This window comes from Amblyomma maculatum, chromosome 9 (genome assembly GCF_055883805.1).
Source record: "Amblyomma maculatum isolate TAMU_Amacu chromosome 9, ASM5588380v1, whole genome shotgun sequence".
Lineage (NCBI taxonomy): Eukaryota > Metazoa > Arthropoda > Arachnida > Ixodida > Ixodidae > Amblyomma > Amblyomma maculatum.
This window is the reverse complement of record NC_139352.1, coordinates 45,191,909-45,206,947: the sequence shown is the minus strand read 5'-3', so window position 1 is coordinate 45,206,947 and position 15,039 is coordinate 45,191,909. Positions and strand designations below refer to the sequence as shown.

General features: G+C 43.2%; 1 protein-coding gene across 1 annotated transcript in view; it reads left to right on the top strand.

Annotated features, from left to right (window-relative positions):
• Positions 1–15,039, top strand: part of mfr (ferlin family C2 domain-containing myoferlin misfire) — a 178,824-nt gene that overhangs the window by 113,165 nt on the left and 50,620 nt on the right. The window contains exons 18-23 of the mRNA XM_084580089.1: positions 1,190–1,343; positions 2,221–2,341; positions 4,633–4,733; positions 5,790–5,877; positions 13,582–13,698; positions 14,261–14,413. Coding sequence (XP_084436215.1) covers positions 1,190–1,343; positions 2,221–2,341; positions 4,633–4,733; positions 5,790–5,877; positions 13,582–13,698; positions 14,261–14,413 — 734 coding nt within the window. The remainder of the gene's footprint in view (positions 1–1,189; positions 1,344–2,220; positions 2,342–4,632; positions 4,734–5,789; positions 5,878–13,581; positions 13,699–14,260; positions 14,414–15,039) is intronic.

Below are 15,039 nucleotides of genomic sequence, written 5' to 3'. Positions count from 1 at the left end.
TTTTCTTTCCCGAAAGTAATTACCAATTACATAAAGGAAAGTCATACTACTACACAGCACTAAGCCGTGTGGCTTCCCTTCTTGCGTCCACTGTTTGGCGTCACCAACGCGGCCTATTAAAGATTTCGCCTTAATATATGAATAATAAACGACAAAACAGCAACAATCGCAAGGTTTTGTGCTAAGTATCGGCATTGGGAGGATGGGAATGACGTTTAGTGCAAGTGTTCAAGTGGACACATGTGATGTACCAGTGGGAGCTACGACCACGCTCATTTTCTTTACAATAATAAGAGCGTTTGTTTCTACTAGGCTCTGCAAGACATCGAGGTGATAACGCGAAATCTATAGTTGTTATATGACGAGATAACAGACGTCTTTGTGTATGCCCGCAAGATACGTCCTCAAAAACCCCTAAATGACAAGAAAAAGAAAAGGCTCTCATTATCAAGTAGTCGTATGATACAAACAGAAATCCAAGCATCCAAACCCATTCGTGGCCCACGTCGCCGCAACTTTAGACAATTGTGTATATTTCAATCGTTTATGTCTACTCGAAACTGGGGGATTTCAATGTCACGGCAGATTTCTAAAGCATCATACCAAAATTGTGACGGATTCGTTTGTCGTATAGCGTTTATAGTGGAGTCATGTAATTTCTCGTTGCATGTATCATAAAGTGGCTAGCCAAGTTTCAAGCTAGCTCACGACACGCAATCGAACCGGTGATATTATCCAGTTGCATCCCTTCCCCGGTATTCGAACCCAAAATTTACATGAACCGTTCATGATTAACCGTTCCGGGTGGTGTCATATGATTTTTGCTTGCGCGTAGCCTTTGCCTGCTAGTGAAGTCTAATGCTAGCTGATAACAGGGATTGAAAATAACGACTTATGTAACTCAAATTTTGTGTCATCAAAGCAAGGTTTTGGTGTTACGACTCACCGAGACCTCGTGGAGCATAACAGCCTACGTTGAATATGAAAGCATATGTAAAGAATAGGACACAGTCACAACTCTTCTTTGCCAAAAACCTCATTCGAAACCATTTCAGCCGCAGTACTGGGATACTTCAGAATTCATGCACATAAGCATTCTAAAGCGTCTAAGAATTGTTAGTTTTTAACTATGAAAATACATATAATCTCTGCGCACCTTGCATCATGCTGCGGCTATCGCGTTGTGCAGGCAACTCAGGTAACACGCTGGACGGCGCGAGCAAGTGGAAGGACGACTCGCTCGAGTCTGCCAGCGCGGATGGGGCCTCGTTGGAGGCCGTGGTCGTCGACCCGGTCATTTCGCATTCCACCAGCCACCCCGTCAAGCCCCTCTCTTCGGACAGGTGAATGCGCTCACTCACTCACTCACTCACTCACTCACTCACTCACTCACTCACTCACTCACTCACTCACTCACTCACTCACTCACTCACTCACTCACTCACTCACTCACTCACTCACTCAATGAATAAATCATTGAATCGATCGAGCACTAATCAATCTATCAATCAGATACTTTCACTCGCTCACTGAAAGATTTATTCTCAGAATCCCTCAGCCTTGTGAGTGCATTAATTCTTCCAATGGGCCAACGTAGTCGGGGATTAAATATATGGAGTGATCGAATGACAGGAGTTTAAATTGTTTTGTGTCATGTATAATTACGACGAGGCAAGCAAGAAAAAAAATGTATCCGTGGCTTGACAGGTCTTGACCTAACTAGTGTCATCAGTCAGGGCAGCGCCAAATAACACACATGGACAGTCCGTCTAGATGTAGTACGTATGCGAAAAAGGGGGTGGACTGTAAATAACCTCTGAAACTGAGCATTGTATCGCCAAATACAGCTTTTTTTACATTACAATTTACCATGAACATATACTAATTATAAAATTTACAACACACAATGCTTCGCGTAATGTAAGCTGCCAAGAACACATATTGCTTATTTTCTTTGATGTCATTAAAGGAATACTGGTGTCTTTTGCTTTGCAAATATTAGACTGTATCATAGTAGGCAGCGTGATTTTGTCATATAATTTTGCACTTTTCGCAGCATATTTGTAAATATTCTACTGCTCTTATGGGCACGTCCCGTCTAATTGTATGCTTGTAATTTTGCAAGGCCAGTCAGTGACCAGTCTTTATTAGCAGTAGTCTGAAGAAAGTGTTTCCGGTAGAGGAGCTGTTAAAACAATTGTTTGCTCATTCTTCTTGCAGATATTACTACCACCTGCCATACGGTGACAACAAGCCTTGTCTATGGGTGAAAAGCTCGTGGCAGGATTATCGTAGGCGACTGTACAACTCCAACATGATCCTAAGGGTGAAAGAGAAATTGGTAAGGAGATTGCTTATGAAAAAGTTTACTTAAAATGAGTGGTTGTGGCATTCAAGATACTGGTATATTTATTAATCAAAGATATACCCGACTATTTTTTTTTTCGAAAGCAACATTACGTCAGGTTTCGCCTCGCCTCGCTGCGTAGCCGATGACCCCTAACGGCCTTGAATAGCCGTTGCTTAGCAACCGTTTCAGCCGAACTCCGCCAGATGCCGCCGTAGTCGGCGCCGCACCGTTGCCGCTCGGTCGCACTAGATATTTTGCCGGTTTTGTTGCGAAAGCAATATTCCAAAATCCGAAGTGAGACCTCGGATGGCCGAAGCTACACCGCGCACGTGAAGAGGCGTAGCTACGGTCTCCTCATAAAAAAAAAATTATCTCCACAAGGAATCGAACCTCTATCTCTCGGATCCTCGAATTCCTAGCCGAGCGGTTTCCGCAACTAAATGACGCCTGGAACTGCGAATAGCACATCTTAATTCTCCTTCTCTAGCGTGAGGATGATAGTAGTCATGGTGATAAGCTAGTCAGCGGCGTATTTCGGGCGACCGTGTACTAAGCAAGAGCGCTCACTCGGGCCTCTTTTTACATGTGAGAGAGTGACATTAGAATCAGCCTGCCATGACATTTGTATTAACGTTACCCCTATACCACGGGCAGGAGTTTCCAACTGGAGTCGCTCCCTTCATATGGAAGGGTGATATCAGAATCAGCCGGCCAGAACCGTTTGCATTCTCGTTACCCCTGCGACACGCAGGCACGTCCATACGGCTTGGTTGAAGCGTGACTTTATATGTGGGATAGTAGCTTAGGCTTTCGCGTCATACCCTTAAGCGATGAGCTTGAGTGTCCCCAATAATGTTGCAGCTTACACTCATAGAGCGTAAGAGGGAAACAGTGTAGCAGGCAGAAGAAGCTTCCGCCGTTGCTTTCGCAATTCAACTAGGGTTAACCAGAGCTAAACCATAGCCAACTTTTTGTAAACAGCGGAAAGAAGGTAGCTTGTAAAACCTTGGCGGTTTCCTAGCACTGCAGTTGGAGAGGGAAAATTATTTATCAGAAAAACTCCTCATGCACGCTTTACGTGCTTACTGTAAGTGGTAATCCGCTCATAGAGACAGTTGTGTGGTGAGCTAACTCTGATACGCAGGCACTGATCTCATGATGGCTGCTAAAACGCGGCAATATGTGCGAGGGTTTTTCTCAGCAAACGTTATTTCATTTGAGAACCACACGCCCCTATGCATTCTGGTATCTGTTAGGCGTGGAATAACCTGAGATTTCGCGTTCATAATTTTGCTATTCCTGCGAGGATATCTGTGTGGAATAATTTTATATAGAAACGAATTTTTTGCCTCTAACCTTCTTTGTGCATCAGTGCCCTTATCACTTCTAACCGCATTTAAGAAACCCACCAATTTTCGTATAACTCTTGTATACCGTTTATAGATAAAGGGGTGAAATCAACTAGTTCTTAAATTGAAAATTAAAAGTATTTTGTGTTATTTATGCATGAACATAATTCAGGATATGCACAGGGAGGTGCATTACTAGCGAACTTCAGAACTGGCCACCCGGTATTGTTCTTGATTAAATGCAATTAACACGCTCATAAACTCATTCCTGGTAATTAAACTATTTCTTTAGAAATTGCGCAAATTTTGAATGCCAGTACGTTTGCGCAAAGCTCATTTTCGGGCAATAATAATGCCAGCTTTTTGTTCTTCATAATAACAAAGATAAAGGTCATAGTTACTGCGCGTGTTACATTATAGCTTCTATTAAAAATTTAATTCTAGTCAGTGTGACGCGCATGTACACAGAAATAATATCTTCATTACACTCTTCAATACCTCCCTATTCATGCATGTCGAACGTAACTAATCTGCTTCCTATGATAATGAATTGTTACGGGGATAATGACACCAGCAGCATGAAAACCTACATTTGAGAGAAAGCAATTTTTAAAGTTTATTCCTTCAATTAACGCGTTTATGGCCTCGTATGAGTTCACGTTGATCAGAAGAATCTGGCGTTGAGCTTTTATTTACTGCTGTTCCTTCTTCAGTGTTATCTAATATACATCGTGCTCTCTATTCAAAACCCTGCAGAAAACACAGCACAAATATTTGCCCAGCATATTGGCTATAGTGTGCTGTCACAATGCAGGGAGATCCTGGTGTCATAGAAAAATCGATGTAGAAATCGAAAATTTCGGCTAAATTGGCCATTCTTTTTGCGGGCCCCATTTTAGGTCTTTTGACGGTATTTCTCTTCTTCCTGAATAGGAAGCAGGGCTGGCCGATACTCAGGAAATGATACGCCTCGAAAAGTCTCACACTGACCGTCGCTTGAGAGGGGTGCTGGAAGAACTCTACACAGGAACAGAGTAAGTTCCTCGCTAAGCTACTGCACTTCACTTGGTCAAATAGGGATTCCTCCATTTCTTCTTTATACTCTCACCTCAATATCCTTCGTAGTTCAGTGCTCATAGACTTTAACCTTGGAGTATTTTCTTATCTTGTGTTAAACAACCGTAACCTTCTACATTACATTCATATGCAAGAACTGATCAATCGAAATACTACTAGATTTGCATCCTACAATAATTTTGCGCTTCGAAAAGTTCGAACTAACTAGGGTATAAAGACTGTCGAAATTTCGCTAATAAAGCTACAGCATTCTTTACCTCATTGTATAAAACCCATCTCATGTGTATCTTCATTTAAACGTGAGCTCCGCTCATTTATTGTTTATTCTTGATTCCATTTTTTTCGCCGAATATATATCCGGTTTGCTTCCTTTAATTTCGTTTTAGTGTATTTGTTGCTTGCTTTTTGTAATGCTGTAATTTTTTAAATTTCGCTAACAAGTTTTAAATCATGCAATGCGGCTTCATGTTGTTATTTGTTTCTCTTTTTTTTTTTCGTTTTTACATAGAGGTCCCACTACAGTGTCAAACTTTGGAACCTCTTTCTATAACCTTCTGTATAGTCAAATGATTTATTTATTTCTGAATAAACTTTGAACTTTAAACTTGCGAGGAGTGCTTTTGTGTTCATTTAAAGGTAAAGGTAACTTAGAGGGTGTCTATGATACCGTTTTAGAAAAACGCTGCAAAAAAAAATTGGTCTCACTGATTTGCGGATTACAAAAGATCAAACACTGTTGAGAGAAAAAAAAAAAAAAGCAGAAATGAAGCTGCACACTAATCTCTGGAGAAGCTTGAATGCTTGAAATGTTTTAGTGCCCTTGATCAAGAAAATTTGAGGAAACAGGCTATGTAACTGCCTTTTGTGTGAAATGACCACAAATATTTGGGTTGACCGTGGCTCCGTTACGGTCCCATTTCTATTTCCGTCGCAGTAACATCACGTATGACCCAATTTATAAACTTCAAGCTGCTCACACCTCGCCATAATTTATTGCTGCCTTCTTCACTCAGACGCTATCTTAACCAAGCCAAGAGCCAGGGGCCCACAGGCAAAACAAAACTGGACAAGGAGAGGCTCAAGCACTGCCAACGCGAAATGGTACGTTGTTACAGTGTTACCCTCTTCTTTTTACTGCCACATAATGTTAGATATTTGTTAAAATCCTTAAAGGACAACTGTGGCTTTTATGAGCACTGAGATGGTACTACGTGTAATAAATATATTGCGAAACCTACGTTGTCGCACCCGCCGCAATGGTTAAGATATTCAAGTGCGGTTCCACAGGTGACGCGTTTGATCCTGGTCATCATGGACACGTTTCGATAAGGCAAAGGGTCGAATATGCTCGTGCGCTGAGCGACGTCAGTGCACTTAGCAAATTTTCGCTGGCTGAAATTATTCGGATGCCTTTTTACTACGAAACGGCTTTCCTTGCTTTCGCTTCTTCATTTATCTATAAATTTTATCCCTCACAGTACCTTTTAAGTGTCTACCAAAAATATAGACGGATACAGCACCCCAGCTTTCCAAATAACCAATGAAAGTTATTCACTTGTTTTCATCCGGCCTCTTGATACAGGCTGTCTTTATCACGGTGGTGAACCAAAGCGCGCAGCAGCGATTATATCGCTGTTTCTCCATGCCTGACGCGATCTATACTGGCCTCTGGCGTAATCCGAAACTGAAATTCGAAATCCAATACCAGTATAGGTGAAAAACAAAAACTCGATCTTAAATTATTTAGCAGTCGTGGGCGAGTACTTTATGCCAAATTAAGTATATTGATGTTTTCAGTATAGCCTACGTGGAGCTTTTTATGGCTCCCGAATGTGCTCCGTGTTATGGAATAGAGGCGAACGTGCTGCCGAACATTAACTATTCAGAGTGTTCATCGCACGCACTTAGTGCGTCCATGATGCTGAAAATTGGCGGAACGACCACGTGCCGTGCATTTCACAAGCAACGTTAATTCGCTGTGCGAAAAAACCAACCATGCAGGTCAGGATTCAACATCACAAAGAAGAAATCATACAAACAAAACATTAGTTTTCCTACTCCTATAACCTTCTGGCGAGTTTCTGGCGACTTTCCAAAACGTTCTAATACTTGCGGTGCGTATTGTATACGTGGAGAAAACGAAAAAAAAAAAAACAATCTTTCTTTCTCAGCGATTTTCAGGGTGCCATCATTGACGTCACCTCTCTCGTTACGTGTACTAATCAGTTGCCTCTCGGGCTGAATGTGTTTAACTCGTATTCGTTGTCTTTCATCCGAGGATTATGCGCTTCTGAATGCTAGGTGGCAGTAACTGTGGCGCAAGAGACACAAAAGCTTGCGACGTTGCTTACGGCATATTTGTGTAGTCGCACTAATAGATACGTAAATGCAAAAACGACTTATCGTTCCGCTGAGACTGAAGAAGGCAGGGTGATCACAGTTGCGCACGCCAGTCAGCAAACAAAGATCGTAAAACTGCATAGAACGAACGAAGCGGCTCAATGTGGGGCAGACAAATTTCCGAACCCAAATCATAGAGGAAAGGAGGGTTAGGTTAGTGGGTGGCTGCCACGGACGAACCTAGAGAATGCTTGGCACGTACGAAAAGGCTCTAACGCGGGCGAGAGAATGAAAGAGGTAGTTGCTACTGGAACCGCCTGTGGTTACCTACCGCAGAAAGCGGAGGGCCAATCAGCCGATGTCGGTCGAAGCTTCGTCTCAATCAACGCTACTGGCGACGTGGTGCCCTTAGCGAAACAGCAGCGGTTGCGCCCGGCTTCGTCTTCCTTATGACTGCCGATGTAGATATCAGGAAAAATGTAATTACCTTTTGTGAATTAGTGCCCTAACGCCGGAACTATGGAACTGCAAATTTTTAACCCGTAGCGTTAAAGGCCCTTCTCTCTAAACACCAGGCACGTCGTTGTAAACAAAAAAAAAAAAAAAAGCCCACGGGAATGAATAGGCGATAAGACCGCGACAGTGGTTGGTCAATGAGCTAATGGGTCTTTAAGAGTCTATATAATAAAAGAATATTCACAGGCACTAGTCTATATAATAAAAAAAATATTCACAGGCACTGTCCACTCCGGCTACTGCGTTGAGATGAGAGGGTAAATAGAAATCGAACTCTCTAGGACCCCTTGGATTCTAGAACTGAGTAATTGAGTGATAATATTATTGCACCGTGGATTCTAGATGCACTACTTCTAGGTGACGCTGTTCTTGACGCTATTCTTGTCAGATTTAGTTAAAGAGATTTAGTCGCACCTAATGATTTAATGGCTTAGTTAAAGGGGGACCTATGTATGTTATCGGTGGTCTTCTAGGTAATTATCATTTTACGATTGTATAGTAAAGAGTATGGTTCAATTTGAGCTTAAACGGTTTATGGGGCTTGGTTTGGTTTATGGGTTTAACATCCTAAAGCGACTTAGGCTATGAAAGACGCCATAGTAGAGGGCTCAGCAAGTTTTGACCACCTGGGGTTCTTTAACATGCACTGACATCGCACAGCACACGGACACCTAGTTTTTTACCTCCGTCGAGAAGCGGCCGCCAAGGCACCAACGCGGCGGAGCGCTAAAGAGGATGGGTGAGGTAATTGAGGTACAAATAAAAAAAATTATGATCAAGCTGTAGTAGGAAAGAAAATATACGCGAATGAAGGTACGCCAAGGGAATCTTTAATACCCTTAAAAGGCGGAGCTTAAGTGTCAAAATAGCTCCTTGTCACGACAGCCTTACAGGCCGCGCTCTCGAGAAAATCTGGCGTGGGTGCTGTAAGCAAGATATCGTTGAAATTCCTATCGCAGCTGATGGGTTGCTGCTAACATAGATGGACTTTGATTGGTCGTAACGTTGCCCGAAGTCACGCGACAACATGACATGACTGATTTGGCAGGGTCTGCGAACTCGGGCTTCCCCTTACAGAAGGACGGACAGGAGGAGTCGAAATAGAACTTTCCGTCACCTTCGCATTTCGAATCAGGCATGTCACTCGTAGACCATGGAGGCATGTTCGTACGGTTTGTTAAGCGGGACGTTATATATGCCTCCTGAGGGTCTTTGGCATAAGGTATTGCTATACCACCGTATGATAAACTGCATGTGTGAGGCACGCATTAAGGGATTACTCGTTAGGCGAGTTACAAACTGCACGTACACGAGGTTGGATTCCCAAGCAGAGCCGAGCACAAAACCGTTAACTCAATCACACCATACCCTTAAAGATCGTGCTTACGTGTCTTCCCTCCTCGCCAATTTTTCCTTTTGCGTGCAATTCCACGTACCCCCTGAACCCGCAACAGCGCAAAAGACAACGTTAGGTCACTTATCGCACCTTGTTTCCCCTGCCGCTCTTCGGCTCAGAGTCTCTTTGGGACGTAGTACCCCATAAACCAAACCAGATCATCTCCTTCTCTGACCATTCGCCCGCTTTCTGCTGACGAGACAATATTCAAGGGGCTTAAAACATAAAAATTGTCACTGCGAAAGGCAGATGCGATATTTGGCGTCTGAAGCTTAATTAGGAAACAGCAGCTTCAAGAACAGTCGGTGTAGAACAAAATACGTTACAAGGCCACGAAAGGTTGAATCAATATTACACTGTTTGTGAACGTTTCAGCGCCTCTGCAGGGGACTGAAGGAAATTGAGAACTATGAAAGGCACTAATATGGTTCGATATTTGGGATTCGAAACCTCTAAGTGCACATATGGGATATGAAAGTGTCATCAAAAAGGTATACTCTCGAATAATGTGGACTACATAGTGTTCTTTACTGCATGCGCGGCCTCAACTGAAACGTGACATCGTGCACTATTGTAGAACGACGAGCGTGTATAGTGTGGTGGACCCCTCGACTCCTCCATTTGATTTCATTATGAGCGTACGGCGGGAGTAAACAGATCAATAGAAGCAAACGGGAGAATGTGAATTAGAAAAGGAACATCCCGATCACTATTAATATGCGGGGAATTGGTAGTTTAGTTGTGATAGATTCAAAACCGTGTTACTAAAAGCCGTCTTGACGACAGACGACATAGCGATCTACCGTTAAGGTCGGATCATCATGTCACTCAAATTCACTTTCTCCGCCTGGTTGGCCGATGGCGCAGGCTCCAGAGCTCACAAAAAATGTGAGCGGTATTTTCCTATCAGTTTCTGGGAGCATTCGTGCGCATTTATCAAAGAACAGGTCTTGATCCCGGCAACAGTGGTATTGTCGCTTGTTTTCTGCTTGAGTTCGGGCGCTATTGCTTCAATAGATCGGGCTGGTTGGCATGTTCTGCCACCTGCTTAGTGCTTAGAGCATCTAAGCCCTATACGCAACTAAGAACTTAGTAATTAGCACTAAGCAACTAAGCACTTACTTGGGGCTTAGTGGTAATGCATTTGAGCTCCTCGATACCAGCCGGCAAGGCAAAGCTAGGAGAGTGAGAACTACATTCCAGAATTTTCTGGTCCATCCACTCAGTCATCTGCTAGCGCAGTCCACCGCACCATTGTGACCAGATGCCTGACCCTCGGCGCGTCACTAGTCACGTGATTATTACCTCGTGGACTGCCCTAATGAGAGAGAACACGTGTGTCATTTCTATATGCAACATTACTGAGATGTTAGTACGATCCGACGGCTCGAAAGCGAATTGGTTGCCTATGAGCCGATGCTCAAACATCCGTATCTCAACATGCTTAGAGCGCACAAGTGGTATAGCTTTCGCACGCTTACTCACCCCGGCGTTGTTTGCCGATAGTCTCAGTGTCATAAGCTCGCACACCAGGATTCTCTCTCCAACCAACATTCTTCCCCTAGTAGTAGGCTGCGCACCCGTATGCGGCGACCTTCAATGTCAGCGTGCTCATTAACTATAGGCGCCCCAATCACGCGCCCTATTCTTCTGGAATCATGACATCACCGCACGTTTCGTCGACTGATTGATTGATTGATTGATTGATTGATTGATTTAGAGGAAGGGCAAGGCGTGGTAACTGTCTCAGTTGTTTTCTGTGGACACTTCAACCGCGCCGTAAGGGAAGGAAGCAAGGTGGGAGTGAAAGGAGGAAGAGAGAAAGAGAAGCCGTAGTGGAGTGATTTCGACCACCTGGAGATCTTTAACGTGCGCTGACATCGCACAGCACACGGACGCCTCTTCGTTTCGCCTCCATTGAAACGCAGCCGCCGAGGTCGGGTTCGAACCCGGGTACTCCGGCACAGTAGTCGGGCGTTTCGTCGCCTAGCACGTTAATGCTAGCAGTTTTGTGGCGAGGAGGACCACGCTAAGTATGACGATGGGAGCGCGGGTGGCATTACGGCATTGCGCATTGTAATCGACGAACATTTACAGGCACTAAGATAGACAATGTGCTTATGTTTGCGGTACGTCGTGCAGCCGAGCACCCTACTGGTTAGCAACCACAACAATGGGACAACCAGTGCCGCTGCGTTTCACGGGGCAAATTTTGTTGCTGCAAAAGGTACGGTTATAAACGTAGAAATACGATTGTCAAGACTAGTGCGTCTAAAATGTTCTATGATTTAGTAGGCTTTTTGCACATATTTCTAATAGAGTTTAGGCACACGAAGCAACCTGTCTTGAGTGAAAATATTTGCTGATAAAGAAAGGCGGACTGCTTGAGTGAGTGTGCGTAAATAAAGAGTAATGAGCTTCCCGATGCTTAGGCGTAAAATATATTGCAACGACAATATTGTTTGCAGCAAAAAAAAAAAAAAAATCCAAGCACTTAATGCAAGTTCCGAGAAGCTTATGATGTTACGTCAGCTTAGTAACGTTGACAAGACCGTCTGTGAAACGAATCTATTTGCTAACGCGAATCGGGGAGGTTTATTGGATGGCTCCCTTTCTCCTCTCTCAAAAAAAAAAAAAATACTACCACAGCAACTAGTGCATCAGCTATTGAACCTATTTTAGCTTCATCTGCTAAGCGCAACCTCATGGCGGCTTAATTAATTGATCTACAAGCGTGATCAAACTTGTCCAGGCGCTCAAGCGGCCCTGTAGAAGAAAAGGAAATGAAAGTTTTTAAACACGTACACCGGCTCACAGTTCTGAAGCTCAAGCAAATCCGCCTTGATATACATGCCACAAAACGTTGGAGCGCCGTTTGCTGAAGCAACAAAGTGCGCTATTATAGTCTCTACTCTGTCAGGTCATGACGCTCACGCGATTTAGAAACTCCTTGTGATTCACTCTATGGGGAAAACTGGAGAATGGTTTAAAAAAAAAAAAAAAAAAAAAAGGCGGTGCCAAGAACAGACTTCACAGAATTAATAGAAATGAGGCATTCCCGTACAAGCCTTACAAAGCGTTGGTACAAGCAGAAGGCTCACTGCTGAGCGCGAAGGAATTCATTTTAAATAAGAATTCTTCTCAGGAGGCGTTAGCATGAAATAATATAAACACCGGGAAAGAGATAAAATTGAGAATAGAAGAGAAGAACCCAGCAAAAAAAAAAAAGTGAAGGAGAAAGTAAAAAATATTATAAAATATTCCGTAGTTCTATTTATCGTTCTCTAACTTCTTCTTTTACATTTTCATAGTTAGCAGTTATGTATTGTTTTTATCTCGTAACTACTCAAAATTTTGTTGTTACAAAAGAAATTGTCGTTACTTCAACTGGTTCGCTGTCAAAAATCCTGCTGAAGTTTTGTTGTTACAACAAAAAATTATGTTGTTTAATTTTCTGACTGGGTTAAAGGGCTCTGTTTTCTTTATTATGAGATTTCTCATTAAAGGGTTACTTTCCAGGGAAGGACCTTTTAAGCAAAGGAGCCCAGTGTTTCAATCAGGTACCGCAAATAGTCTGTGCAAAAAGCTACAGTGATACGCGCCGAAAAGCAACGAAAATACAAATCAAAGCTCTCTCATGTTCTCCTTCGGGAAGCCAGCTTTCCCGTTTCCTGCGCTGGCCCGTCGAGCCGCAGCTATGACGTATTTGTCGAAAAACGACATCCATTGGTCCGTCTCGCTGACTGACGGGAGAAGGATGGGTGTCTACCGCTCGCTGCACGCTTTTCCCTCGCCACGGCCAAACTGAATCCAGCGGCGCGCGCTCCCTCGCCCGATTTTTTTTTTTTTCGCGCACGCGGAGTACAACGCCCCACCTCACGTCAAACGCGGAGGAGGAAGGGGAATTGGTTTTGCGGAGGCTAAACGACCAGGTAGGAGAGTGAAAAACCTTTTCGAGGGAACGATAGGAGAGAAACACCACAGAATCGGATGATTGCGGTGGCTGTAACTGCGTTATTAGTTACTTTTTTCAAAAACATTTTGCGGCCTTGCGTTTTGGGGGCGAAGTCTCACAGTCACCGGGGAAAAAAATATTTTCGACCGGAGGGTGGACAGTGGGCCTTTAAATGTCTAACGTAACGCACACATTCACTCTACGTCATCGTAGAAAGCAAGCTTATTTCCCGCGAGCTAGATATACGTGTACAGGCTTTAAATAAATACAGAACCATAAGAAAGCTTGGTTGCCATCTTCAGAAGTGTCTCTACGAGAAATATCAAAGCACACAAGTTTCCTGTTCGACGCAGAACACCTTCGCATGATATCTTTATATGCCTCATTCTAACATGTACTGTTTCAGTTACCAGTTATTCAGGTATCACACGGATGTGTGGAGGCATTTTCATTCATGTGTCAAAGGCGTTAAAAAGACAGTGGCTGAGAAGAGCCACTGCCTATAACGGCCCCTTTCCTTATGTGGTGCTGTGGTAATTTCGCCTCTTCTAAAATTCATAACCCTGGTATTTCGTTTGTTCGATTCCGAATTTTGCAGGACCACGTTCGAAGTATGGCCAGAACGATGAAGGCTCTAGTGACGAAGAACTCGTTCAAGGAAAAACTGCGAAGCACCTACGGCCTTCTGCAGAAGATGAATGACCTTGTAGACGACGTATGTAGTTTCGGGTATATCTCCACGTCTGAACTGTCGTAAAAGAGCGACCACCAACTCCTTATGTTAGTGCCACGGTTTGTTTAGGCTATCAACTTAGTGAGCACGGTAGCAACCTTTCAGAATAAATATTTCAGAATCGGAACGCTACGCACATATTTTATTTGTGTTGGTCTTGACTTGCAGCACATTTAACGGTTTAGTGATGTGCAACATGTGCAGCTTGGTCTAAAGTATTTTCCCCATAAAGATTGCCTTCGAATCATATAGCTCAAATTTTAAGGTGCTCATAGAGAACAAAAAGGTATTGAAAAGTGAGCACGAATACTGCCTTCAATGTGTAGTTATTTACAGTTTAAAATGCCCTGGCACAATTGGAGCTTGTGCATCTGTTTTCTCCATGTGTCATACTTTTTTGCTTAAAAAATATGCATCCGATCTGCAAAATCAACTAGCCTACCTTCTACACTGGAAAAAAGCAATCCCATCGGCCGGAACACATTTGCCGGGACTGTTATATCACATGTTTCCTTTTATTGCATTTTCTCTTTCTTCAACACAGCCTCAGCATTCCCTGCCCGATGTATTTGTTTGGATGATCAGTGGCGGAAAGCGTGTCGCCTATCATCGGATTCCCGCGAGAGATCTTATTTACTCGATCATAGAAGAGGAGACAGGAAAGTTCTGTGGCAAGGTCCAGACGCTTTTTCTCAAGGTAAGATGTTGGAAGGCTTTTTTATGCTAAGTGACAGTTAAAAAGCGTGCTCGTTTGGGTAAATTTCAAAGACGTGTCTTGAGCCCATTCACACAGGCAAAAGGACACCTGCATAGCGCTTACGCTACACAATAACGTAGGTGCTGCTTCTAGCTGCACCAGTCATTGAAAGACGTAGACTTCTTCGGCAGATGGTAACCCTCCACCTCTCACTAAAAAAAAAAGAGCGACAATTAACCGCCAACAATTAGTTATTTCCAGCTTTTAGGCATATGATGTTTAAGGACACAGAATATAACTAGCCGAGTTTAACTATATTCTATTTATAAATGTTACAAGTGCGAACAAAATAAGGCAATTTTATTTGATAAAAGTGAAGGACCAGTTTAGAAACCTTCAAAGCACACTCTTGTAAAAATGCCGACATAGTCTTCGCAAATCTTCGGAAGTTATTTTGAAATTTCACGATGTCTGTTTTAACACCAGTTGGGGAGAGCATTATTTGCTGCTGGAGCAAAGAGGACATCATATGTATGCGGCCATGTGGACTGCTCATTTATTTTTAATACCTCACTGGAAACTTATTATCTTTCTTAAAAGTACATCTGTTCTACTACGAACGGCAA